Source organism: Callorhinus ursinus, unplaced genomic scaffold (genome assembly GCF_003265705.2).
Source record: "Callorhinus ursinus isolate GAN/ISIS: 27379988/994484 unplaced genomic scaffold, GSC_fseal_2.0 scaffold18, whole genome shotgun sequence".
NCBI classification, from domain to species: Eukaryota; Metazoa; Chordata; class Mammalia; order Carnivora; family Otariidae; genus Callorhinus; species Callorhinus ursinus.
The window spans coordinates 6783416-6811051 of NW_027397080.1; the positions used below are offsets into that span (position 1 = coordinate 6783416).

Genomic DNA, 27636 nt, shown 5'->3' on the forward strand with positions numbered 1-27636 from the left:
TAAATAGGATAGAGCAATCCTTTATTTTTAGACACTTTCACAAAGAGGTTTTCAGTAAATGAACTTTCCAGTGGAGAGGAGAGAACATGAAAATCAGCCTCCAGCCATCAGCAGCAGCTCTGCTCAGGGCCTAGGATCCTCCTTGCCCAAGTGGTGAGGTGGAGGTGTGTACTTTCCTTCCTTTATTAGTTTATCTCGCTGCCTCCTGATGGCACTCAGACGTTTCATCTGTCAAAGGAAAGAAGTATTTAAACTAGGGGGAAATATGTACCATAAACTTGAGGGCTAGAGAAACAGAATGAAAATTGGTTTCATTTTTAAACTATAGAAGCTATTCATCCCAGAGGTCCTCTGAGACGAAATCCTTCTTTAAAGAAGTAACTTGAAATCACTTCCCAAGCTTTTAATGAATTTCTGGTATGTACAATAATACCTCCTTTAAAAATAATAACTAAAATGTTCCCGTTATATACAGGAATATAGGTATTTACAAAAACAGTAAAAGAGGGGCGCCTGGGTGGCTCAGTCGTTAAGCGTCTGCCTTCAGCTCAGTTCCTGATCCCAGGGTCCTGGGATCGAGCCCCACATTGGGCTCCCTGCTCGGCGGGAAGCCTGCTTCTCCCTCTCCCACTCCCCCTGCTTGTGTTCCCTCTCTCGCTGTGTCTCTGTCAGATAAATAAATAAAATCTTAAAAAAACAAACAAACAGTAACAGAGATCAAAAACCTTTAAGAGGCATACTTAAATATTTACAGTATTTAAAGATGATCACCTCACAGCTGAAACACTCCTGACTTCTCTGTGAACCTGGCACTGCTGCTGGTGACTGTTCAGTAGGTATGAAGGAAGCAGAAAGGCCCATGTGAGGCTTCTCCTCACCACACCAAAATAAAGACCTGGTATGTGCTCAGCTGCTAGTCACTACTGAGCCGAGTTCTGCCTCTTCCTCCCGGTAGGACACTGGTTGTTTCCCAACCAACGAAAGCCATGCTATACAAGATTGTAGGAAAGCTGTAATTCACATGGATTCTGTGACCCAGAAAATACACCCCCTAATCCTGACTGCATTATTCCTCTGCCCAAAACCCAATGGCTTCCCATCTGAGAAAAAAAGCTGAATCCTTCCTTATGACGACTTACTAGGCCTACCTCTGACTTTACGTCTTGTTTTTCTTCCCCTCTGACTTTATGTCTTAATATTTTCCCTCATTCTCTCTGCTCTAGCTCAGGGACCTTTGCACTTGCTCTTCCTCTAACCAGAACATTCTTCCATCACATCCACATGGCTCACTTTAAGTCTCTGCTCAAACATCTTCTAGGGCTGAGCTCTTCTCTGACCACTCTATTTAAAAGAGAGAAAAAAAAGAGCATCCACTTAGCTCCCACACGCAGTGCTTTCTATCTTTATTTTCCCTGCTGCACTTACCAACACCTAACACACTATTTTTTTTAACTTGTTTGTTAATTTTGACACCCCTTATCCCACATATAAGCTCTGTTAGGGTAGGGACTTTTTCCTGTTTTCTTACTGTATATTCCTAGCACCTACAATAGCTCCTGACATAATAGGTGCTTCAATAATTTTTTTTGGTGAGTAAGTTTTCAAAAAGGCATGAAGGGTTAGTATATTTAGTAAAAGATCCCATTAATCTTAAAGAATCAGTCAGGATATAACTTCAGTAGAAAAACCTCTAGGTGTTCTAAATAACGATAGAAACATTAGCCATTTTCAAAAGATTGCATTTTTTTAAAATTCCAGTATTGTTAATATAAAATACTGCTTAAACATTTCTCTTAAAGAATCTATCCCCCCCAAAAAAATAAAAATGAAGAATCTCCCAACAGAGAACTCGTCATGACTGAGCTATTACAACACCTAATGTCAAGTCTGTCTCTGAGGTGTAACAATCCCCTCTTAGTGTTGTAGGTAGAAGCACAGGCTCTGCCTGCACTGCCAGGTTCAAATCCCAGTTCTACTAGCAATATGACCTTAGACAATGGCCTTGATTTTTTTTTTTTTTGTCTTGCCCCAAGTTTTTAATTGTATAGTAGAAAAGTTCTGGTAAGGCATCTCCCAGGATTATTGTGTGAAATAAATCCACGACTACAAGCTAAGAACTTAGAACAGTGTTTGATTCTAATTCCCTGATTCACTAGCTTCTTTGCCTAGGGCTAAGTATCTAGTCATTCAGGGTGACCTCTAAAACAGTAACAGACTATTTACAAATTCACAGGAAGAGGAAGTGACTTGAGAGCAACTCCTGGATATCTCCAGATAAGGAAACCGAGACCAAAAAGGGAAGTGACTTGCCGAAGGTCACAAAACCAGCAGTGGCAGAACCAGCCTCAAAACCCAGTTCTCTGCCAAGGTGCACCTGGCTGGCTCAGTCAGTGGAGTGTGTGGCTCTTGATCTCCAGGTTGTGGGTTTGAGCCCCATGTTGGGTGGAGATTACTTAAAAATGAAATCTTAAAAAACAAAACCAAACAAAACCAACAACAAAACCAGCCCTCCTAACTCCCAATCCAATGTTCTCTCTACCTCACCACACTGCTGCCTCCTTTTGGTGTAAATTTTCCATGAAGAGTAGTCTTAATCTCAGTAATGAGTAACTGGGGCCCACAAGAGGACAAGTTAAGACATATTGTGAACTAGGGGGGCCTGAGTGGCTCAGTTGGTTAGATGTCTGCCTTCAGCTCAGGTCATGATCCCAGGGTCCTGGGATCAAGCCCTGCATTGGGCTCCCTGCTCGGCAGGGAGCCTGCTTCTCCCTCTGCCCCTCCCCGCCGCTCATGCTCTTGCTTGCTCTCTCTCTCTCTCAAATGAGTAAATAAAAAATCTTAAAAATAAGACATATTGTGAACTAAATAGCGGGTAGGCGGCTAACTATGGCCCACTTACTGACCCTCCGTAATACTACAATATTACTCACTTAATGACCAATATTTCTGCAGAGATCAATACACAATTATTACCTGATACTCTCTAATTCCTTCCAAGTTTGGTTTCACTTTACCCAAATGCCAATAGCAGATGTTAAAAGATAGGAAATTTAAAAATTTTGATACAAATAACTGTGATAAATTTAACTAAAAATCTAAATTGCCTTCCTGAACTCCAAGGAGTTGGGAGTAATAAAAACATTTCTATTTGTTATATCTGGAGCAGAGAACAGGCAAAATAACAGCCCACACAGAAAGATTTCTTCTCTAAGGGAGAATACAGCCCATATGTTATGCAACTCATTCAACTCTTGAGGAGGCAGACATCACGCTGTTAACATCCTTTTTCCCCTGCCCTTTGGTCAGGCTCACCTAAAGCAATCTCATTAACTCCTCCATCTTCCCTAGAGTAGAAATTAATCCAGAGTTTGTTATACCAGGTTCACTGTAAGAGATTGGCAAGGTTTTAACCTCTTCTCCAATGAGGGTTCAATGAATCTGGAACATTTTCACCCAGAGATGTTCAAGGACAAACATCCAAAGCTGGTTGGTAACTTCTGCTTTATGGCCTACTGCAAATGGGAATACACACACATATGATTTCTAATCTGGTGGCAGGGTACAAAGCTGAGGAAAATATGTCAGAAGATGAGGAAGAACACTGAGGAACAACAGACCCTCCTCAGATCTGAAGGCATTTAACTTCCGTGACATGCTACCTATGTAGAGAAAGTGTTTCACCACAAAAGTTTTGCCAATTTGCGTTGAACAAACCATTACCAATGACCAATTAAGAACACTTAAAAGCAGCCCCAAAGAAACAAGGAAATAGCTCAGCTCCCGTCTCCATCACTCCTCACCGTTTTCTGCCGAAGCAGACATTCTACGAAATCATCAAATTCTATCTTGCACTCTTTCTCTGCACGGGTACCACCGATTCCATGCGCACATTCTATCCATTCTTTTTCAAAAGCATGGCATCGACCTGGAATCTTGTGAGGCTGCTCAGCACTTTGGATTGTCATCCAATGATCTAAGTTAAGGCCCAGCCTTTTCTGCACATCAAAGAAAGGCATGGCTGAAATGGAAGATAAAAAAAGAAATAATGCCATAAAAGTGCAATCAAATGAGAAATTTCTAAGGAAAATGAGATAGTTAATTATAAGTATCCCTCTAGAAAGATATTTTATGCTATTCTCCCAATATATTCTCATTAAATTATTTCATTTGAAAGGTTCCTCTAGTTTATGGTAGATTAGCAGTATCTGTGTTTTCACAAAACCCGGAAAAAAAAAAAAAACCCAACCCACCAGAACAAAAAACAATGCATAAAAATCATCTCTGTATTGATAAGGTCATTTTAATCAAAAGTCAGTGTTTATATTTTGCCTCAATAATCCCAATTCTTTGAGACAAATCTGAAGAAATAACTGAAAAGAAAAAAAAGCACAAGCACAAAAACATTTCTTTATATTTTCCTATTTGTCTCAACTCAGATGACACTTCTCCTGTGAAGCCATCCTGAATCTGGTGTCCCTCCTCTGTGTTCACACAGCATCTCAACTTCCCATAGGAGTACTTTGCACGCCCCTGTAATGGATTATTAACTTGAATGTCTCCCTTATTGAACAATGAGTGCTGTGAGGGCAGGGACCAGGTCAGGCCTCAGTAATTTTTAGGGGGGAAAGAAAAAGAATTTCAAGTGTGCAGTAGGGAAATGGATAATTCCAGTACCCGCCTAGTAGCATATGATAGACGTTAGGAAAAACAGATAATAGACATGGTACTTTATACATGGTACCTATATTTTAATGTTAAATGAAAAAAAAAAGGGTCTACAATGTCAAAGAAAAATTGCAAAAGACTGGAAGGAAGCACAAAAAATGTCAGTCATTTATGAGTGGCAGACTTACAGGTGAACTTAATTTTTATATTTTTCTACCCATTCTTTCGTTTACTGATTAATAACGTTCCAGGCACTGGAATGGGGGAGGGGGGAAGCAGCAGCTACAACGTAAACACTAGAATGGAGACAGACATACAAGGAACTGGGAACCCAATGGACAAGACGGTATGTATAGCTCGAAGGAATAAGCACCAGCTCTGCCCAGGAGACCTGAAAATGCCTTTAAGATGGGTTGAGTTTGCCAAGTGAAAGTCAGTGGGCAGGGTATTCCAGTAAAGCACAGACCGAGTTACAGCCAGAGGTACTGGGTCTGTCTGCGGGACACCAAGCACCCAGACGTGGCTGGAGCGCAGAGTGCATGTCGGGATGAAGAACGAAAGGAACTGGAGGTTGGCAGGGCCGCAATCACTCAGCGCCTTGAAAGCCGGGATAAGGTGGGTGGACCTCAGGTTAAGAAATAGAAGGCCAAAGCATTAGTGAGGCAAAAAGCTAAGTTAACCTCGACAGAGAGCCGAGAAAGGTGCGGTCTACAGGCTTCAGTGACATTGGCTGTGGGCGCAGGGGCCTGGGAACGCAGAAAACATGCCCGGAGTTCGGGCCTGGAAGAACGGACACCCAGGAAAGCAAGAGAAAATTCGTTAAAGAAATCTCGGAAGGAAGCTCCTTAGGCTAAACTGCCCGCGGACAAACGCAGCCCCTACCGTCGCGCCGCGGAGGCCTCGTCTCCTTGCTGGCCGCCGCCACCGGGCGATCTGCGAGCGACGCAGAAGCCTGCAGCAAAGGACGCCCGCAGTGCGACGTTTGCAGCGCGACAGCGAAACCCGACCTTCCCTCTGCCGTCGCGCCCGGAAACCATAGAAACCCAGCCCTTCATTCTGCGCCGGCGCAGTCGTCGGCATCAGCCGCTGAAGGTATGGACTTGGAAAGAAACTGACTTCTAGACGATTGCGTTAGACGAGCCCCGCCGTGCGTTACTGCTGTCTGCTCGCATTGTTCCTAGCACTCTCACGACAGCTCGGATTGGTGAGGGGCTTGACCCAAGCCACAAGAAAAAAAGTAGTGCCTTCCCTACCTCCACCCCTGCCAGTAGTGATAAACTTATGGGGTGTGGACCTACGCTGGGTGGGTTCAAATTCTGGCTCCGCCACTTCGGTGTGATCCTGAGAAAGTGTCTTAACCTCACTATGCCTCAGTTTTCTCAGCTTTGCGCAGTGGCAGTATCGTAGCCAATGAGGTTTATCAGTTTTCTCATCTTAAGTACCTACAGCGTAGGGTTGCTTTGGGGATTAAATGAGATAAATGTAAAACACCGAGGCGGTTCCTGGCACGTGGAAACCTCTCCAAGGCAATCACAGTTCTTTGATATCTCAGCTTCTAAAGTTTGCAGATTCCAGAAAGTCAACAGAGACCATGCCGCTCCTCTGTTTGAGAACATCCAGTGGCTCCCTTTGACTACAGCAGGGCCTCCGAAGTGGCGTGTGTGATATACACCGGGTGTGAGGAAAGAAAATACTCAAATACTTACATTTTTTATCTAATCTTTTTTAATTTCTATTTTTAAAAATTTTTCCTAAGTAAACTCTGTACCCAACATAGGACTCGAACTCAAGACCCTGAGATCGAGAGTTGGAATGCTCCAGCTACTGAGGCAGCCAGGTGCCCCTTTAATTTCTATTTCCTGGTGTAAATGTTTATGAAGTATGTAACATTACTATAGTTGTACATATAAGTAACTTATAAAAATATTTATTATTATATATATTATTTGGTGGCTCAGTCGTTCGGCGTCTGCCTTCGGCTCAGGTCATGGTCCCGGGGTGCTGGGATCGAGCCCTGCATCGGGCTCCCTGCTCCGCAGGAGACCTGCTTCTCCCTCTCCCACTCCCCCTGCTTGTGTTCCCTCTCTTGCTGTGTCTCTGTCAAATAAATAAATAAAATCTTTAAAAAATATATTTATTTGGGGTTTGGGCTGAAAATTTATTCTCCTTTTAAATGATGTACATCTGGGGCGCCTGGGTGGCTCAGTCGTTAAGTGTCTGCCTTCGGCTCAGGTCATGATCCCAGGGTCCTGGGATCCAGCCCCACATCGGGCTCCCTGCTCTGCGGGAAGCCTGCTTCGCCCTCTCCCACCCCCTCTGCTTGTGTTCCCTCTCTCGCTGTGTCTCTCTCTGTCAAATAAATAAATAAAATCTTAAAAAAACATAAAAATAAATAATGTACTCTCAGAAACGTTTAGAAAAGTCAAGTCTTCCAACCTTCCCAGCCTCATTGTCCAAAATCCTCTGCCTAATCTTCCCCATCCAAGAGTTTGCTGTTCCATTGTATTCTTGGAAAAGTCCTGCCAGCCAGTCTCTGATTTTTTTCCCCTTTCCCCTGGAAGGACACCATTTCAACCCCATCTCCATTGCTGTGTGTCAAATTCTTGCTCTGCTTTAGGACTTTTGCAAAGTTTTCCCCCAGAATGGGTGAACTGCCTCCAAGCCCTAGGATCACCAACTCTGGAGAGAATTCCTAAGGTCCCATAGCTTAATTGGTTTCTTTTAAGATTTCCAATTCTCCCTCTGCTCCCCCCAGCCCATCAGATACATACCTCCCAACTGGGATCAGAGTTTCAATTCAGCTAGGATTTCCTGAACACCTAATGCATGTCCAGCAGAGTACTGGAAGATTATGGAATTGGTAATTCATGGCTCTTGCCCACAAAATAGTAGAGGTAGCAAGATACTGATTGCTAACTCCCTTCCCACTTCTTCCACTTTCTTAAGTTGGTGATATCATCTTCCCAGTCGTTCAGGCAGGAAACTCTAAAGTTGTAGTTTGCCCTTTCCTCATCTTTCATCCAATCTTTAATTACTGGCCAAGTTCTCTCAAATATTCCTTCAAGAGGTTTCTAATTCATTTCTTCCCTTTGGCCTCTCAGCTCCTCATTTTAAAATGTTTTTCACTGAATAATGTTTCTAAAATACTAATCTCATTGTATCAATCCTCAGATACCAGGCAGGATAGGTTAGTACAAAGATGGGTGACTCAAATGCCTCCAAAGCCAAACAGAGTTCACTATAAGGAAATAAAAACAAGCACCATAATAAATGGCAGCTGGTATTTGGCATCAGTTTCACTGATGGAAGGAGTCGTGTGGAATGTGACAAACTGGAGAGGGTATGTCCTCTCTGAAGGCAGTGGCAGCTACTCAGCTGCATCCTATAGCTGTTGAGAAAATCAGGGCCCCCAAATTGTCAAATCTCCTAAAGTTTTTCAAGAGAAGCCAGAAATCTTTTGTTATTATTTAAATGTGAAACCTACCACTTTTAAAATGCAGGGCAACTAATTTTTTCTCAAGTGCTGGCCAAACAAAACCCACATTGGAAATGTATTTTGATGTGCCAGATTTCAACCCTTGGATAGAGGGAAATCTGAAGATAGGGAAAGCAATTTATTCCAATGGCTTTTTACATCCAACCTTGCTCCCATTTTACCCATTCTCTTTATTGCTGCCAGTTGCTTTTCTAAAACTCAAAACTGATCATTCAAAAAACACTTCCTAAGACAAACCAAACCAAAACAAACCAAAACAAAATACTTCCTGAGCTCTTACCATATGCCATGGCCCTTATTGAGCTCTTTGGACTAAGACACTGAATGGTGTAGCAAGTGATAAAACAAATATGAACAAAACAAGGGAGAACACAAAGGAGGGGGTTATACTGCTTGGGTTGTGTGTCAGGTGTCAGTGTATTCAAGAAAAGGTTCAAATTATTTGGTTTGACATTCAAGACCCCTCATGATCTGATTTCTTCCCATTTCAAAATCCTCGGATATAATTGCTTACTCAGCCTCCTCGTGTTCTCGGCCATCTAGAATTGCTCTTCCAAACTTCGTAGGAATAGTTTCTTCTGCCTGGAATGGTCCCAACCCGCTCGCTGCCACCTTCCTACTGTCTCCCAGGCGAATGCCTAATCCGTCCAGATTATTTATATGGAGCGTTTTCTGGTGAAAGCTTCCCAAATTCCTCAGGCATTCACTAGGCCTTTCTTGAAGTCCCGCCAGCCTTGTAGACTTCTATTACAGATGCTGGTCACTATTGACACGCCGGCCCCCTGCACTGCACCGTGCAGACATCCCGTGCCCGCACGGTGTGAGAGGATGTCGGGTGACGGGTCTTCCTCTATGGCAAATACTGGAAAACTACAACTCCCAGAACTCTCACGCCAGAACTGAGTCTGCGCCGTTGCTATAGTGAGCACGCGCGCCCTCTTGGATTCTTGCGGCTTATGTTAAAAGTGACGTGGTTCCCGACTTTAGGGGTACTATGCCTCTGCCTTCTTAAACCCTTCGTTTACCTTCCCTTTACCTTGCTTTGCAGATTCTCTGCTTCAGGGAAGTGTGGTTTTACAACGACCTCAAAGAACTTTAGGCGCAGAAGCAAGCCCCAGCTGTCATGTTCTTCCATTTGTGTTGGGGAAGCCGTGGCGCGGAGACCGAGTGGAATTCGACTAGGCGTCCTACGCGATTTGTTCTAAGCAAGCAGAGCCTTGCTCTCAGCTTCAGCGCGTGAGGATGGCCTGGTGACCTAATCCAAGCCCCCCAATCCCACCCCCTTGAAAACTAGTCTCCGTCTCTGTGTGAGCACAGAGGTCTCAGGCCTTCTAGAAACTCCCTTGGTCTTCATTCACGGGACTTCTGTCCTTGACCTTAAAGATTCCCTCATGTTTACACACCTTACTCAGTTATAACCCGAGAAAAGCTTTAACACTACCCTTCGGCAGAGAGGCCGTCTTTATAGTTTAGCACATGGGGAACTTTTCAGGCCTGTATCATACCACTGGTAGAGTTGAGCAAACAACCGGGTAGCCTGAGGGTCCTAGCGCATTTGGGGAAGACAGTTTGGAAACTTACCCCGCCCTCACCTCCAAGCCCCCAGCTATAGGATAGATAGGAAAAAACCAACAAGCAAAGTAATCTTAAAGAGAGAGTAACGGGGCCAAGGCCAAGGCGCCTGGCTGGCTCAGTCGGTGGAGCATGTGAATCTTTTTTTTTAAGATTTTATTTATTTGACAGCGAGAGACACAGCAAGAGGGGGAACACAAGCAGGGGGAGTGGGAGAGGGAGAAGCAGGCTTCCCGCTGAGCAGGGAGCCTGATGCGGGACTCGATCCCAGGACCCTGGGATCATGACCTGAGCCAAAGGCAGACGCTTAACGACTGAGCCACCCAGGTGCCCCAAGGAGCATGTAATTCTTGATGGGGGTCCTGAGTTCGATCCCCATGTTGGATATAGAGATTACTATAAAATTAAAAAAAAAAATGGGTGCAAACGCCTGGAATATACTGGAAGCCGGAGTGATTGTTTAAACTAGAAAAGAATGTGCCCACCAAGTTGGAGAAGATACCAAGTTGAAGATGCAACAGGACCAGAAACTAAAGAAGCATAAGTGAAGTGGGAACCTGTGCCAGGTTCATGGTGGTAGGGGTAATTTGATGCTGGTAAACATTCCATCCCTAGAATTAACTCCCCTCATTCTGACTTTAATTAGGTTTCTGAAGTGGTATGATCATATGAAGAAAACACACTGTTAAGGCCAATGGGGTAGTCTACTGCACCTGACCTATTTCTCATCATAAATTTACGCACTGGAGGGGTGCCTGGCTGGTTTAGTAGAACATGGGATTCTTAATCTCAGGGTCATGAGTTCAAGCCCCTCGTTGGGCATAGAACCTACTTAAAATTGAAAAAAATAACACACTGGAGTCTGGTTTTATGGACCAATATAGCTGTATTAGTGATTCAGCCTTCCTGAGTACAGATCAGGGTGATTAAACTACCTGGGGGGAACCTGCCAGGGCAGCTGAGTAGTCCTCCCAGGAAACACCCTGGTCTCTCTGTCCAGATGCACAGAATACTTACCAAAGCAAGTTTTATCCATTTCTGCCCATAGTCTGTGAGCTTTTCTAGGGCAAGGACTGCATCTCTCTTAACCCTGGCTACAGAGAGACAACCTATAGAAGGCTTAAAATTATTTTATCTGGGAGAATCTATGCATACAAAACTCAACAGCAGCAGCAGCTGTGGAACTGGGCTAGATTAGTTAAGTGAAGGGCAAAGACAAGCCAAACCAAAAGAAAAAGGATCTTTCAAAGTGTGTCTATGTGAAGGGGGAAAATGAGCCCCGAGAGATCCTTCAAGGATCTTCGCCAGGCAAAGCCAGAGCCATGTTTAAATCATCCTTCCCAATCAATGTACAGGCCTTTGTTATCTCTAATGGGACAAAAAAGAGGCTCCTTAACTGGTCAACCTGTTGTCTAGTTTGGTATTTCCCCTTGTCTTGTACTTACCCCTGAATTAGTTTCCCCCAAACTCTCCAGATTTCCACCGATTAATAGCTAAATGCCTAGTAGTCAAACCCTTCATTATCTAGTCCCTACTACCGAGCTTCAAGCTCTCTTCCCAGGATCTACAAGATTTCCTACTCTGGCTAAATAAGAATGTCCTCACTATACACCACGATTTTCCACCACCCAGCCTTTGCTCATTTCAAGCTCCCAATTCCTTTTTTTTTTTTTTAAGATTTTATTTGAAAGAGAGCGTGGGCCAGGGAGCTCAAATGGGGGAGAGGAAGAAACAGACTCCCTGCTGAGCAGGGAGCCTGACTCAGGGCTCAATCCCAGGACCCTGGAATCAGGACCTGAGCCAAAGGCAGACACTTAACCGATTGAGCCACCCAGGTGCCCCACCAATTCCTACTGTTGCCTGAGTCTTATTCATCCTTTGAAACCTTGCTCCAACTCTGCCTCCCCAAATGAAAACTTCCTAGTCACCACTGCTACTAAGAACCAACTCTTCTTTTCCTTAGGCCATTATCTGTTCCATTCATGCAACACTCAGCAACTTTTACCTAACCTGCTTATGTTCCTTGCTAGACTGAGCCTCCTTCTCAGGGGTCAAGATCCAAATGCCTAAGTATATTTATGTATGTTAATTCCAAGTCAGGTACTGAGGATATAAGATGGACTAGGGCTACTTATAAAACTTGTCAGGCTAGGGGCACCTGGGTGGCTCAGTTGGTTAAGCCTCTGACTCTTGATTTCAGCTCAGGTCATGATCTCAGTGTTGAGATCCAGCCTTGTGTCAAGCTCCAGCTCAGCAGGGAGTCTGCTAGAGCTTCTCTCCCCCGCACCCCCCCCAAAATAATAATGTTTAAAAAAAACTTGTCAGGCTTAACAAAAAAAAAAAACAAAAAACTTGTCAGGCTTTAAAAACTCAAATAGCTGTCCTCTGCAAATAACTCAGAAGACACCAGTAATGCTTGCCAAATTGGAAAAACACTCAAATCCAATATAAATACGAATTTCCCTACTTACCTCTCACTAACATGAAGGCATGTTGGGTACCACACCAGGTTAAGCACCTTCACCAAAGCTCTGATGAGGCCAAATACACATAGGAACTTGCACCTCTAGATATCGAGCATGGGGAAGTTTGAAATCAGCCTATTGCTAAAGTCAACTAAGAAGTAGTTGAAATATAAAATTTTCTTAAAAGCATAAAAAGCTAACTAGGTAATAAGGAATTACTGAGCCAAAATCTTGAGAACCCAGAGCCTAGAACTCAAAGCTGTGCTGTTAAGGCATATGCCAATCTGGAAGCCCTTGGATGCCTGCAGCGTACTTTTCAGAAGCCTCATGGACCGAAGGGGACAAAAACCAAAACCTAAGGCCAGCTAAAGGGGAACCCCCATCACAGGCTCCTTAAGCTGGGATTCCTAAGTATTACACTTTTAAGATAAGGGTAAAACACAACTAGTCTTCACACAGACTTGAGACCTGGTTGTGTGCCATCTGGAAGATCTAGGGAACCTCCAGCCTTCAATCTGAATTAAGGTATAGTAATATCCCCAGCACAGGCAACAAGAAATCCTTCTAGAGGTAGATGCCTCATTCGTGTCCTGTTTACTCCTATAATTGTTCAAATATAGTATCCAGCTCACAGATAACCTCGCACATAATGAGACAAGACACTATAAGCCACAGTCAGTGAAAACGCGACCCATGAAGACTTTAGGTGCTTAAATTTTAAACAAATCATCTTCACAATGAAGTGCTACTTATTTGAAAGTATCATTTGGGGTTAAGTAGCTGGACATTTTTCCCTAGGTAAACTTGCTTCTTTCTTCCTGAAAGTATCAACATTATTCAAGGACCAGTTTAACTGTAGCTGTGGACTACAGCACTCTCTGAAGCCATTTTTAAGGAAATAACCACCCAGGCAAGCAGTCAAGTCACTGTTCCTTAATAACAATACTTAACAAACGATCTTCTGATAAACATAAAATCCTTACACCCACTTTTGTATCTAAAATTTCCAAAATTAAATATGCCAAAAATAAGTCATTCTAATGATCCACCCCCCAATAGCATGTTCCCTGTCCCCATCCTTTTTTTTTTTTTTTTAAGATTTATTTATTTGACCGAGAGGGAACCACAAGCTGGGAGAGTGGGGGAGAAGCAGACTTCCCACAGAGCAGGGAGCCTGACGCGGGACTCGATCCCAGGACCCTGGGAATCATGACCTGAGCCCAAGGCAGACGCCTAACGACTGAGCCACCCAGGCGCCCCCTTGTCCCCATCCTTGAGAATCATTGCTCTGAAAACTTCATTGGCTTTTTCTGTACGATATTCACTTTGACAGTCGGTTTTCATTTGTAAGCACAGGATGTTTTTTTATCATGACACACCTGAGGTGTAACTCCCCTAGAAACAAATTAAGGTTCTTGTCCACCAATCCATGATGGACCGAGTTTGCCTTGTCTGTGAGCTTTTCAAATGTGTATCAGTGCTACAGGACCAAGGCCCACAAACTTTAGTGTGAGGGGCCAGAGTATTTTCAACTCCGTGGCCCATACTACCTGTTTCTGGAGTTGCCAACTGTGAAAGCAGCCACAGACGCAAACAAACAGGTGTGGCAGTGTTTCAATATAACTTTATTTACAAAACCAGGCCTTAGTTTGCTGACCCCTGCTATAGTAACAAAATACAGATTCACTGAAAGGCATTACTGAATTCATTGGTCATTCATCTTTTATTGTTTTCTTAGTCAAACACTTAAAAGTACAAATTCTAATTAGAGAACGTGAGATTTTGATGTTAACAAAGGGCTATTCATACTGGAAAGTTGAGAATTGCTGCTGCAGAAAGGAACGTTTTGGTCTTCAGATCTAATGAAGACCACTGTAAAGAAACCTGCTATATAACAGTGTCAAATGCATATTTTATGTCTCAGGCTGTGCTACTTTCTTTACATGGGCTATTTAACTTAATCTCGCATTTGAAAACAAAACCCAGTGATGTACATACAATTAACCCTCATTTTACAGACAAGAAAACTATGGCTCACAAATTTCAGTAGCTTGGCAAGGCTCACGCAGCAATCTAAACTCTAGGGCTACACACATCCAAAGGCCATTCCTTTACTACACAGCCAACCCATCCTCCCTGGCAGGCAGAGAAGCTTCACCATGTGTGAGGCTGGCCCAAATTCTTGTATTCCCTGATGTTCTTCTCCTTGGGGAGCTCTTAACAATTATCTGCCTCAGGAACTTTGATCTCCCCTATACTCCTCTGACCTAAGCATGAATACCTACTCCTTTCATTCCTCTTAAGCTTAAGGTTTTACCAAAAGAGGATTAACTATTATTAAAACAAAAAACTATAACCAGGGTGGTAGATACAGCTGTTCTGAGACCACAGGTCCTGGCCTATCCTTACACATTTCTGTAGGTTGACTTCCTCCCTGGGCTTTGACCTACCTCCATGGGACAAAGACACTTCCCTACCTGGGAATGCCCTTAAGTTCAAGCTCTAGAAATCAAGTCTAAGGAAAAACTTTTTTTGTTAGTCTAAGGCCTACATTATAGGTCCCCATTTTCTGTCCTAGGAACTGTCTCTTCTCTGGATAAAACACTAGACAAACTTGTCTAGTCCCTTTTGAGGAGATTCCAAAACCCAGCCATGGTGGTATGTGTGGTCTTACTTATCCTACAGCCCCAAAGGGCAACCATATCATAACAGCCTAACAACACTGGGTGCAGTAAGAGAGTGTCTATCATTTCCCTTTATAGAAACCTACTCTACCTCCCAGCCAGAAGCCGTACAGTAGGAACGGGGCTGACATTTGCCCCACATCACACTGATTCTATAACAAGACATCAGTGCAGCAGCGTTCCCCATTCCTGATCCATCCTTCAGGACTTCTGATGGCCCCCTCAGCTGTCCTTCCTTTGTTTTGGTGTGACTATCCCACTGTAAGGCCACTCCCATGACAGCCACGGCTAGCTCCTCTTCCAGGAACAAGTGACTACCCTGGAAAAGGAAAAGATGAAACAAACTGCCCTTCAAATATTAAGTAAAATAATTCTTTAATTATTTAAAGATCACTGATGGGCTTTTAAAAAAGTCTATAAATCTTAAATGTAATGTTTTACTGGGGAAATGGTTATAGCAGCCTCACATAAATTATTTGAATTAATAAACATTATCACAGTATTAAGAAGGCAAGGTAAACAAATAGCTTAAGTATTTTATTTGTTTGCAACTAAGCTTGTTAACACTATATAATGAAAATGTACAAAGAATAATGTTGCAGTTTTTGGTTAGATTTAAGTCAAAGACATTCATTAATAAGGAATCTTCGAATATGAATATTCCAGAATTTCTCTAAGCCATCTGATCAGAACAACTGTCTCTGAATATTACCTTACTTTGGAAGGTACTGGCATACACTTGAATTAAACTCAGAATTTTTCAAAATAAGCCCTAATTAATAAAACTATTCTATATTCAAACTAAAACAATTTTAATAGAACTTTCCTTTCCAGAAACAATAATAAAGGAAACAAGGCATTTTGTAAAATGTGGTCCTGAACAAGTCACAGTAAAAAATAAATGTATACTTAACTTCCACCTCCTCAAAACAGAGGCTACTTTCTGTTCCACAGCCTTGGAAACAAGGTGAAGAACAGTCTGTAAGCAACTTTGGGCAGGGGGGTTGCCAAAACAAAGCTCAAGCAGTTGAACATGGTCACTTCTTAAAAAGAATTTGGGGGAGCCTGACCACAAGGATCCAAATTCTGTTTTTAATAACCGATACAAAGGCAAAGTGGCTCCTCCCAAATAGCAGTGCCACCAGGGGCTGACCCAGCCCCACGCTCACCTGTGTTGTGCTCCCAAGCAAACCCTGATGCTCCTGCTCCAGGGAGACTTTTTCTTTTTAGAGGTTCAGTGTCCAGGGAGCTCTCTGTGTGAATGAGGTGAGCACAGACTCCACATGGGTATTTTAAGGCTTGGAGTCAAAGTATTTTTCAACACGGCTAGGCAGAGTCCATGTGTCAAACGGCCCGTCTCCAGTTTGTCCTAATTCCTCACCACGCATTTGTAGACCTAGGACCACAGACCTTTGCTATGTCATCATAATCACACCTAATGTCCATCCTAACTTATGATTCATATTCTGTGCCTGGAAACAGTCCCTGTATTTAACAATAATACCTACAACATAAAACAATCCACCGTTACAACTTATATGGTCACAAAACATTAATGATCTTCTGTAGACCAAGCAAATGTTTTTAACCATAATTGTCGTGCATCAAATTCACAGCCAGAATCCCCAAGATCAAAAAAATTTGCACAATACAAATAATAACTTAAAATACACACACACACACACACACACACATACACACACACTCTCACACACACTTCTTACAGAACTGTGCTTGGGGAAACTCCATTTGTTGAGTGCCACTGAGGGCATATTTTGCTAAACTGCTGCTCCAGGTATTTTTGTTTGGAAAATCTATCACAGTAGGGCACAGCTGTTTATTGGATGAGCAGAAAAGAAAGATATGCTTGTGGCAACCAGAAAGTTTTAAGGTCTTTCAAGTTGTATAAAATGGACCTGCAGAAACGTTTAAGTATTCTCAGGATGCAAAGTTGGAGCTGAAATGTGATATCAAACCAGTTGCAAAAAGTGTACAGCAGCCATCTCTTGAGGTCAAACCTGGTACCCAGATATGCAAGAAAGCTTCAGGACACATCTATAAATTGGGGGGGGGGAAAAAAAGTTTAAGAATAATAAAAATATAGTGTCATGCTTTTTAAAAATATTAACCAATGGGAAATGTGATAAACATGGAGAATGTAAATCAGCACTTAAAATGTCCTAAGTTTTCCAGAATTTAAGACACCTGACTCAGCTTCAGTTTAGATATACAGCTATATATTACTTTATGTTTTGAGTAACTAGTAAGTAGTTCCAAGATGTCCAGAATTAAGAAATTGTGACCACACACTTGATAAGCTAGCTTAAGGAATTAACTCTCATAAATTACTAATTGAAACTACCTTTCTGGAGGAAAAGCCAGGTAACAAACAAATTGGTACTGCAGTCAGACTATCTAGGTTTCAGTCCTGGATGAACTACTTCCTTTATGAGCTTGGACAAATTATTTAACCTCTTTAAGTGCCATCCTTACCTGTAAAATGGGGCTTAACAACAGTTCCTCCCTTACAGGGTTACTGTAGATTAAATAACTTCATGAGGATTTAATGGGCTTAGCACAATGCTGGACATGCTTTTTTTTAATGTTAGCTATTATTTTACTTCACAGGGGTGTTTTGCTCTCAGGAGACAAGGTATTCAGTGTCAACATCTTGCTCCTGGAAGTTGGAAAATTCAAAGAAAAACTTGACAATACTTACAGCTTGTTGGCCTTGTCCCATATCGTCGCATAATCTGATCATGTGTGAATTTCACAAAAGATTCATATTGTTCTGGAAGGGGGAAAGACAGTATATACTATCCCCAGAACTCTCCCTCAGTTTTTTAAGAATCAAGTGTCAGGATCACATCTAGCTTCCCATTTTAAATTATCCACTCTCAGACCCTCCTTTTAATAGCTGCTCTGGGATCTGTTACTTACTTTTAGATCCCAGAGCCAAATCCCTAGGCTCCTAGATTTGGTCACTGATCATCTATATCACATTTTCCTAATCTTGCCCCTGCTGTAACTCCATCCCCTACTAAAGGCTTCTCAAGACAGACAGACTGGCTCAGGACTACAAATCAACAAATTTTAGGAACTCTCTAAGACATGAAGCCTGAATCTCTTTTCTGCATTCTATCCTTGCTATAAATCTCAACAGACATGTTGAGTGAAAGAAGTGGGATGGCTAGAAAGCGGAGAAAATTTCATACTACCTAACTGTAAACAGTCCCCAGTACTACCTTCTAAAGAGAAACTCAGTAAAAAAGAAGGTAGCCCAACATCCATGAACAGAGAAGTGACTTAGAGCCAAGTGAACAATTTTGGGGATGGAGGTAGGAGAGGGGAAATGGTATACTGGAGCTTCTTGTCTTAATACATATTATTAGTATATTAAAGGATCAAAGAAGTTTGACTATAAACAAACCCATTTAGCTGTTGTTAAACCAACAGTTCTCATTTAAAGCAGACTTTCTAACATTCTGAGGAACCATGTGGTGTGGGTCACCAGATTAGGAAATAATACTGTTACAGGAAGAAGTTGTTGTCTAAAACCTCTCTCATCCCAACATTGTCCCCTTTCCCTAAATGGGCACTACTTTCTATTCCTGATTCAGATCTCTTCCTTTCATAAAAGGCTCTACTTGTTGACATCACTGTCAACTCCCTTTGTTCAAACCTGAGCTGTGCTTTCCAAACTAATGTACATCCGAATTACAGAATGCCAGATTTCCCAAATCCACAAAGTGACTGCTACCAGGAATCCTGATCCGTGCTGACTATACTCCACTCCCAACCACCAGTTGGGAGGTTAGCCCAAATAAACTACTCACTGCTTTTATTCATATGGAAAAATGTCAAAAGAAAAGCTTGGCTTATCTTGTTTCAGAAATGTAAATGAAAAGTCCTTCCCATAAAGTGTATAAATGTATAATGTTTAGAATCACCAGAGAGAAACTTACTATTCACAACTCATTAAACTTTCTTACATGAAGGCCTGCTCTTTTTCTAAGTTACCTTTTTACTGAACCTTCTTATTTACCGAACCCTATTAACAATGGCACAGCCACTGCCTCAGCCTACCTGCTAGTTTGGTATTGAGAATTTGCTCATACTCCTCCCGAATTTTATCTTCATAGTCTTTTAAGAGACGCTCACATATTATTCCAACTTGTCGGAGGGTAAAGGTGGGCTGGTCCTTCTTCATCCAGGAGGAACCTGGCCAAAAGACAAATCTAGTTTTGTTCTGTTTTTTTTTTTTTTTAAAGATTTTAAGTAATCTCTACACCCAACGTGGGGCTCAAACTCACAGCCTCGAGATTAAGAGTCACATGTTTCTACCTAATTAGCCAGCCAGGCACCCCAAGACAAATCCACTTTAAATAATACATTATAGTTCTAAGGTTCAGAATTAATAACTTTATGTAAGCACTCCTGGGATACAAAAACTGTTCAGAAAAATAGTATTCTTCACAACTCTACATGGAATATTTCACAGAATCTGTGCTTCTGCCATTAGTTTTACAGTCAGCCCAAAGGTAAACTGAAAAGTAGGAGGAACAATGTGTATCCAGGTGTGCTAGCTGATCTGCATACAGAAAAACAGTTCCGATGCCGTAACAATGTGAGCCCATAACTCAATGCTCATTTGGTAAAGAACAAGAACAAAAAGTAAGTTGATATAAAGCCCCTAGTCTGGATTAGAGAAAGTAGATTCACAGAGCTACTCAAATCCTTGGCGATTATCTAGACCTATGTTTAACTGAGGTGCATAATTATCTGTAGAATTCACAAAACATGATACACATTCTGACTTAATTCTAGGTTAGGGCCTGGCCATCTTTTAACTTCCACAGGTGGTTCTGATAAGAAGTGGTTAGAAATCTGATGCTTAGGAGACCAAGTAACTTGCCCTATATAACAAACTGTTAGCAAAGTCACTATGAATGAAGAAGATAATTAGGCAGTACATATCTCATCCTTCATCCCTTCCAAATCTAGGAAAAGAGTGAAATATTCGTTAAGATAGTAGTTAGAAACCAAAATATTCACTGGAATGCCAGAAAACATGGAAGTCGGCTTCCTGATCATGAGAAAAGTGGCAGCTCCTTTGGTAGCCCAGTTCTGAGTTGTTCCTCAAAGCTCAAGCCTAGATTCCATTTCTTCAGCCCAATTAATCTGTAAACCATTTAGCACTCTGAAAGAAGTCATTTTTAACCTAAACCAAAATTTCTTCTTTACAAATGAAACCTAAAGTTCCACCCAGTCATCACTGTATTGTTTCTCTGCACCCATAACATATTCCATTACTTCAAAAATCTAATACTAAAATCTCAGAATATTAAGGAGAGCCTTGCTAACTATTACCACTGAAAAGACTATCACTCATGAACACGCAAGAACAACTAAAAAGGTGCTATTCTAGAACCAAGACCTTTGGGTCATAAAAAAATTTTTTTTTTTTAAAGACTTTATTTATTTATTTGACAGAGAGAATGAGAGATAGAGAGCACGAGAGGGAACAAGGTCAGAGGGAGAAGCAGACTCCCTGCTGAGCAGGGAGCCCGATGTGGGACTCGATCCCGGGACTCCAGGATCATGACCTGAGCCGAAGGCAGTCACTTAACCAACTGAGCCACCCAGGCACCCCCATAAAAAATTTTTTTAAATGATTTGAGGTGAGAGGCGCCTGGGTGGCTCAGTCAGTTGGGCATCTGCCTTTGGCTTGGGTCATGGTCCTGGGATCAGGCCCCACATCCAGCTCCCTGCTCAGTGGGGAGTCTGCTTCTCCCTCTCCCTCTGCCTCCACCCCCCCACCCCCGCCAGCTTATGCTCTCACTCACTCTCTCAATAAATAAAATCTTTTTTTTTTAAGATTTTTATTTATTTATTTGTCAGAGAGAGAGCACAAGCAGGGGGAGCGGCAGGCAGAGGGAGAGAGAGAAGCAGACTCCCTGCTGAGCGGGGAGCCCGATGTGGGGCTCGATCCCAAGACCACGGGACCATGACCTGAGATGAAGGCAGATGCTTAACCGACTGAGGCACCCAGGCACCCCTCAATAAATAAAATCTTAAAAAAAAAAATTACTTGAGGTGAAATTCACATAAAACGAATCATTTTAAGATGAACAATTTGGTGTCATTTAGTATACCCACAATTTTGTACAACCACATTTATCTAATTTCAAAGTATTTCCATCACTCCAAAGTAACACCCCTTACTATTAAGCAGTTTCTCCCCATTCCCTTCTATCCTAGCTCCTGGCCAAGACAATCTGATGTTCTGTAAGGAGACAATTTTTAATCAAGGTAATTTCTAACTTTCAGAACTACTAAAAAGTAGAATAGTTTGTAAGAAAATAAACTCCTTTACAGTTAAAGGACAGAGTTCACCACCAATGGAAATCTTTACACACTGGCCTCTTGACTATTTGCAGGGATATGGCAGGCAAGACTGGTGGCTGAACTATGTGACCATGAAGATTCTCTCCAACCCTGAGATTCTATTTTTGAGCACATCCTCTCTGCCCACCTGTCAATGTTATAGAGCACTGCTGTCACACAAATGTGTGCAATGATGGAAATTCCCATAGTTGTGCTAATACAAGAACTACATGTGGCTACTAAGCACTTGCAATGTGGCTACTGCATCCAAGAAACTAGATGTTAAAATTTCATTAAATTTTAATTAACTTAAAATGCCACATGTGGCTAATCTAATGGCTAAGATATTAGACACTGCAGTTACAGGGTACTTCTACACTGGGTGGATGGAAGCCAAATCACATCAACCTAAGGTTTTTTCCCAATTTCATGACTCTATGGTTTGAAAAGTATTTACAAGTAGTGATATAATGCATACATTTTACCAATTTTATTACTTTAGATGAAATCAATTCTGGATTAGGAAACCATCATTTGAAGAACCATTTACAAACTCTTTTTCCTTTTCCAAGTTTTTATTTAAATTCCAATTAGTTAACATACAATGTAATATTAGTTTCAGGAGTAGAATTTAGTGATTCATCACTTACATACAACACCCAAGGTTCATCACAAGTGTACCATTTACAAACTCTTAAATGGTTGGTCTGTCCACACCAATGTTTGCTTACCTGGAGAACTAGGTGCTGTGAGTGCTGAGGAATGAGGCTGACTTTCCGAAGTACAAGCTTCACTCTGATTAAGAACAACTTCTAAATGTCTCCACCTCTGATAACGACTATATTCTTGTTTGATGTTCTGAAAAATTTGTTCTAATAAAAAAAGAAACACATTTGAGCATTCACTTTATTGTGCCATTTCTTCAAACTTCTTGTCCCTTCCCTCATGTTATTAATATTAGCAAGAAAAATGTTTATTCTGAATAAAGCACTCCTCATATAACCCCGGAAAGTATTCCTTCTTATTGCTATTTCAACAATGCATGGAAAAGCAGCTATTTTAGCATAAACCCTCCAGATAGTTCCCGTTGCTTGTTTTCCTGTGACAGTGAAGACTACAGTTTGCTTTAGGATTAACTAGTACAACTTACAGCAAAACAAAAAACTCATCCTTCACCTAATAAGGAGCTAGTTTTGATCTATGTTAAGCTGCACAATTTTACAAACTAGTGTACTGGGGTGATTCTCTTACCACCTAAGGCCTTCTAAAAATGAAGCTCTTGTCCCATTTGGGACTCAAGATCTTTGGGGTAGAGGACAGCAGAAACCACAATATGGTCACCTCCTGGACACAGACCATGGGGAAACCTGAGATTTATTGCTTGGAACCGATGATCAGGGCTTAGAAAAGAACTTTCTGATCCTACTGAGAGCCAATACTTGATGGGACTCAGATTACTATTCTGAGTCAAAGTAATCATAAACCAAATTTGCTAAAGCTATTGAAGGGAGTCCAGGACACACAAATTCACTTTGAAGTACATTCCTAGAGACAACACAGTCTGAAAGGATGTGGTTTTCAAGTTTTTCATTTTTGTGGTAGAATATGTATCTACTTTCCAGATAATAAAGCCTCCTTATCAAAAATAAAACCCAGAACATCGTATTACCACCCCCTCACATTATTCTAATGTATACTTTGCTATAATTGTATTTTTTTAATGGGGCTGAGTGTTAATAATACCATTTTGCTTCTTCCTAGCTGTGTGACTATGACCTTGGAAAATCATTCAGGATCTTTAGTGTACTTCTTCAATATAAATGTTAACTGCCTAACCAATGAAGCTTTGAAAACAAGTGACAGTACAGCCTAGGAACTAACACAAACTCAGTATCTCACACCTAACTAAATTTGCTAACACTCAGCCTAAACACACAAACAATGTAGTAATCGATTAGCGAGGCTTTCCCTTAAAAATGCTATGAAGTTCATATTTTAAGATCGCTGAATTTATGAAGTCTTTGCTTCATCTTTAAATAAAATGTATTATTCACTAAGCATATACCTGCCAGATTCAATACAAGGATGCAAGGAACTGCAACGACTTGAAACAAGAAAGGACAAGTATGAGGACAATGCTCATGAGAACAGAAGGTCTTTGATAAACCTCTAACTGCCTCCTGTATGGCGAAGTGAACAAATGGAAAGATACAACTTTTAGGCTGGTTAAAGGACAAGCAAGTCCAAGAATCTAAACATGGCATGCACAGTAGAAAAAAAAGGAAGTACATGTGATTTTCTCTCCAAGAAGGCCACTTAAAAAAAAACAAAACGCAAATTTCTTTTTTAACAGTGGATGATAACTTTAATCTTTGCATCCCATTATTATTTGACATTGTGCTTCTGGGTTACATCAGACTAAGCCTATCCTCAAAATTCTACAATGGTTCCTAGCTGTTACAGACCAAAATTCAAACTTTTTTTTTTCTTCCAAATTTCAAACTCTTCGGGGCGCCTGGGTGGCTCAGTGGCTCAGTGAGTTAAGTGTCTGCCTTCTGCTCAGGCCATGATCCCAGAGTCCTGGAACTGAGCCCTGCATTGGACTCCGTGCTCAGCAGGGAGTCTGCTTCTCCCTCTCCCTCTGCCTCTCCTCAGCTTGTGCTCTCCCAAATAAATAAAATCTTAAAAAAAAATTTAAACTCTTCAACATGGCGTTCCATGTCTTCCAAGACTTGGCCCCAGATTGTTTCCAGTTCCATCTCCCATTATAGCCCAGTTACATTACATAATCTTTTCCTTAATTTGTGCATTTTCACGGCTTTGCTCAAGCAGTTTTCCTTTGCTTAAAATGTGGCTATCTTTCTTCCTTCACCGTCATTCAAGACCTAGCTAAAATGCTACCTCAATCTGGATGTTACTCACCAAGCCACAAGTCATGATCAATTAATCGCTTTGCACCTGGACTCACTCATGTTTACAAACATCTCCCTCAGGTCAGCAACACCCTCCTAAGCCTGCTATCAACTTAGCTCTTTTTAAGCAATAAAAGGCTTAATTTTATATGCCTTTTCCATAAAAAGTGCGAGGACATATCTTTTTTTTAAAGTGAAGTAAAAACATAGTTTCTTGACCATTTCTGAGAGAACTTCATAACCTTTGAGATAACAATTATGTTATAAAATGAAGTCACTGATTTTTAAACTCACTTTTCTTTTAGTTAGCTTTATTCTTTCTATTTGTAAAGCAACTAACATGTCCTCCCCCATTCCTCCTTTTTAATCCAGAGGACACTGTTTTCACTTAAGCCAAAGCATTATATAATCATTCATACTTTATGTTTCTTTCTTGACAGAACCATATTCCAATAAGCATTAAGGAGTTTAACTGATCAATCTTTACAAATGAGTATTTTAAGTAAAATATTTTAATATAAATGACCAAGAAGGTAGTCTGCATGATCTATGCGAAAATTAAAGTTTAAAATAGGGACTCCCATTACTGCACTCTGCAATACTGAGGCTTCCAAATACATTCAACAATCATTTATTAAACATTTGCTGTAATGTGAACTACAACAAAATTAGTCTAGAGGATATTGTTGGAAGAAATAAAACATATGCATAAAATCAATCAAAATAGATAGGGCAAGTATTAATTCTATTTTGCAGAAGAGAGATCCAGAAAGATTGTATGACTATCCTTGGTATCTGTAGGAACAGAAGAAAAGATAGCACTTCAAGTGGGCATTTTGTCCCGTTTTTCTTTTCTTTTTTTTCTAAATAGGCTCCATGCCCAGCATGGAGCTCAACATGGGGCTTGAACTCAGGACCCTGGGATCAAGACACTGATGCTTAACTGACTGGGCCATCCAGGCGCCCCTGTCCCCTGCTTTTGAAGGGCTCTTTACAAAAAAGTTTTGCAAACATTATCTCATTCAGTACATAAGGCTTTGCAACATTAAGTGGTCAGGGAATTTAAAGTAGAACAGAGTTCCTTATGGAGCAGGGTAATGGATGGGAGACTTGCAGAAATGACTGTATTTGGATTAGCAAATACAAGGGGAAAACATCATGATGGAAGGCAAGGATAACAGGCACACCCAGGTGGGTCTGGAGAAAGAGCAGCAAAAGCATAGTTTGGGGGAAAAATGTGTAAAAGACTAAGTAAAACATATGGTTATAGCTGATAAGTCCTTTGAATGCCAGAATAAAGAAGAGGTGAACATGAGAGAGTGGGAGAGCCTGGCTAGCAACTGCAGGAATCTCTGTGCAAGACAGTATCAGGGCCTGAAATCTGCATTATGGATATGCAGAGGAAAGAGGAAATAAAGCCCAAAGGCACCGGTAACTGAAAAGGGATGAGGAAAAGAATTTTAAGGCAGTCCTAAGGTTTCACTTAACGCTTGAGGAATAGAAAAACAAAAAGAAATAACTCGCCGAAGTCGTTTTGAGGACCCTCCCCCATTTCCAGGAGCCCTTTAAAACTGCGTATTAATTGTGATGCACTTTCCCCTCTATTCCTGCACAATGGTTGGGGGGGGGGTTGTCCTAACTTTACAGTCACACTAGCTCTCCCCTTTCCTCGACCAATGTGTAATCCTTACTGAAAGAATCTCTGTTATGGATAGATGAATTCCTGCTTCTGGAACCTCTGTAGGTTTAAGGATTCTCAAATTCTAGCTAACGACCTACCGATTTCAAGCTATATATGGTACAAGACAATAGCCATACAATAAAACATGGCCAGTCCCTTGGAAATAGGTTGAAATCGGATTCTATGACTTCTGCGACGGCCTCTGGTCCCTAAAGACTTCTGGAAATCAGGTCTCCCTCCAAGCTACAGTACAGTGAACAGCACACACTCAGGCCCCATGAACCCGCCCCCAACCCCCACCTTCAAGGCCGGGTTCGTGAGTAGAATCCCATTTTCCATGGCCCACTGGATCTGCTGGGCGGCTCTGTGCAGGCCCGGGCAGCGGAGGCAGGAGGGGCTTCGTGCACGGGAAGGGCCCCGAGCGACCAGGGATATTCTCATCTTCCTCTTGCTGCCCACCCCTCCAGTCTCTCCAGCTCCAGGAAAACCGAAAACGGACACTGGGGCCCCACCATCCCTCCCGGATATCTCCCATCCCCGGAAGCGACAAGGCCCAGTGGCATCCCAGTTCCCGTTTCTCAGGGCAAAGAAGGGGTCTGTGGGTGAAATAGCCTAGCGCCCACAGCCGCCCCACCCCCACCCCCCCAAATGCCTGGGCCTGGCTTCCTGCCAGGCCCGCAGCATAGGTTACCCGGTGTTGGAAGGCGCCGCTCGCTGCCGGGCGGGGCGGGCTGCTGCAGAGTCGGCGGTGGGGTCTGCGTCTGGAGAAGCGGCGGCGGCTCGGCGTCCGGGGGCCTGAGGCCCTGAGTGGGGCCGGGCAGAGGGGCGCAGCGCCGCCGCTTCGGGGAACCAGGGCTCAGCAGCGCCGCCTCGAACTCCATGGGCCGCTTCAACGTCGCCCCGCACGCCATGCCGCTGAGGGGCCAGGGACCAGGAGCGAACGCCGAGGTAGCTGCGGCCCAACCTCCGGCTCCTCAGCGGAGCTCGCAAGCCTAGCCGGCTCCAATGGCGCCTCCAGCACCCGGCAGCGGCTCTGGCCCCGCCTCCTGTGACGTCACGGGCCCTGGCCACCGCCCGGCAGAGGGGGAGAAGCCGGAAGAGGGCCGCTCTGGGAGGCCGGTCAGCCACGTTCCGGTCCGCGACGCCCCCCGCTGAGGAAATGGAACAGTCTGGGCGGAGAGCTTGGTCTCCAGGCAACGTCGGGAAGGCCCCCACCCCCGCCTCCGCCCCTCCCGGGGTCCCATCATCCCCCACCCCCACCCCGCGTCCCCCCAGTTCCTCGAGCCTTCGCGCCGGGGTGGCCCCTTAGGTTTTCGCACCTGCGCGGCAGGGGCGTGGGGGAGGGGTGAGCTCAGAGAGGCCGGTTGAGCGGGCGCGGGGGTCGGGTGTCTCTGGGTCCGGCAAACCTCCTATCTAGGCCGCTCTAGTCCCCGTAGTGGAAGAGAAGGGCATTCTAAAAGGTCTTCAAGGGCATTCCCGAGTCCAGGGAAGTCTTCACTTAAGCGTAAACCTGAGATCTGAGTATGGACTTTAGGAAGTCCACCAACCCCATGAAATTGTGTGCAAAATTGTGTTTATCTATCTTGGGAAAGATGACCCATATCTTAAGCAGCTCATCAAAGGGGTCTGCTCCTCACAGTAGTTAAAAACAACCCACTGGCTTAAATCACCCTGGAATGGTGTCAGAGTGTTAAGGACTTAAGCAGGTAACTGATTTGCCAGTCTCTGCCTCTGACCTGGCAGCTCAGTGCTTCCTTGGGTCTATGAGAATTCT

At 42.8% G+C, this 27636-nt stretch overlaps 1 protein-coding gene across 3 annotated transcripts; it reads right to left on the bottom strand.

Moving 5' to 3' along the window:
* LOC112811673 (akirin-1) lies at positions 1–26893 on the bottom strand. Of its 3 annotated transcripts, XM_073902868.1 has the most exons (7): positions 26163–26500; positions 22001–22141; positions 18969–19103; positions 17602–17673; positions 3801–4018; positions 1291–1341; positions 1–228 (listed from the first exon to the last, which is right to left on the bottom strand). In XM_073902868.1, exons 1-6 carry the CDS (start codon positions 26395–26397, stop codon positions 1315–1317), a joined length of 828 nt encoding a protein of 275 aa, XP_073758969.1. In that variant the 5' UTR covers positions 26398–26500; the 3' UTR covers positions 1–228; positions 1291–1314. The 3 variants fall into 3 exon arrangements, with proteins under 3 accessions (XP_073758969.1, XP_073758968.1, XP_025711680.1); XM_073902867.1 differs by lacking the exons at positions 1291–1341; positions 26163–26500 and adding an exon at positions 26554–26893; XM_025855895.2 differs by lacking the exons at positions 1291–1341; positions 17602–17673; positions 18969–19103; positions 22001–22141; positions 26163–26500 and adding an exon at positions 5548–5702.
* Between the last annotated feature and the right edge of the window lie 743 nt (positions 26894–27636).

Excerpts from the sequence above, each read along its gene's own strand:
- LOC112811673 (XM_073902867.1), bottom strand. The coding sequence starts at position 26,773 with ATGGCGTGCGGGGCGACGTTGAAGCGGCCCATGGAGTTCGAGGCGGCG. Across the intron at positions 17,674-18,968 it reads TCTCAATACCAAACTAGCAG|AACAATATGAATCTTTTGTG; the intron begins GTAGGCTGAGGC and ends TCCCCCTTCCAG. Across the intron at positions 229-3,800 it reads GTCTGCTTCGGCAGAAAACG|ATGAAACGTCTGAGTGCCAT; the intron begins GTGAGGAGTGAT and ends TTCCTTTGACAG.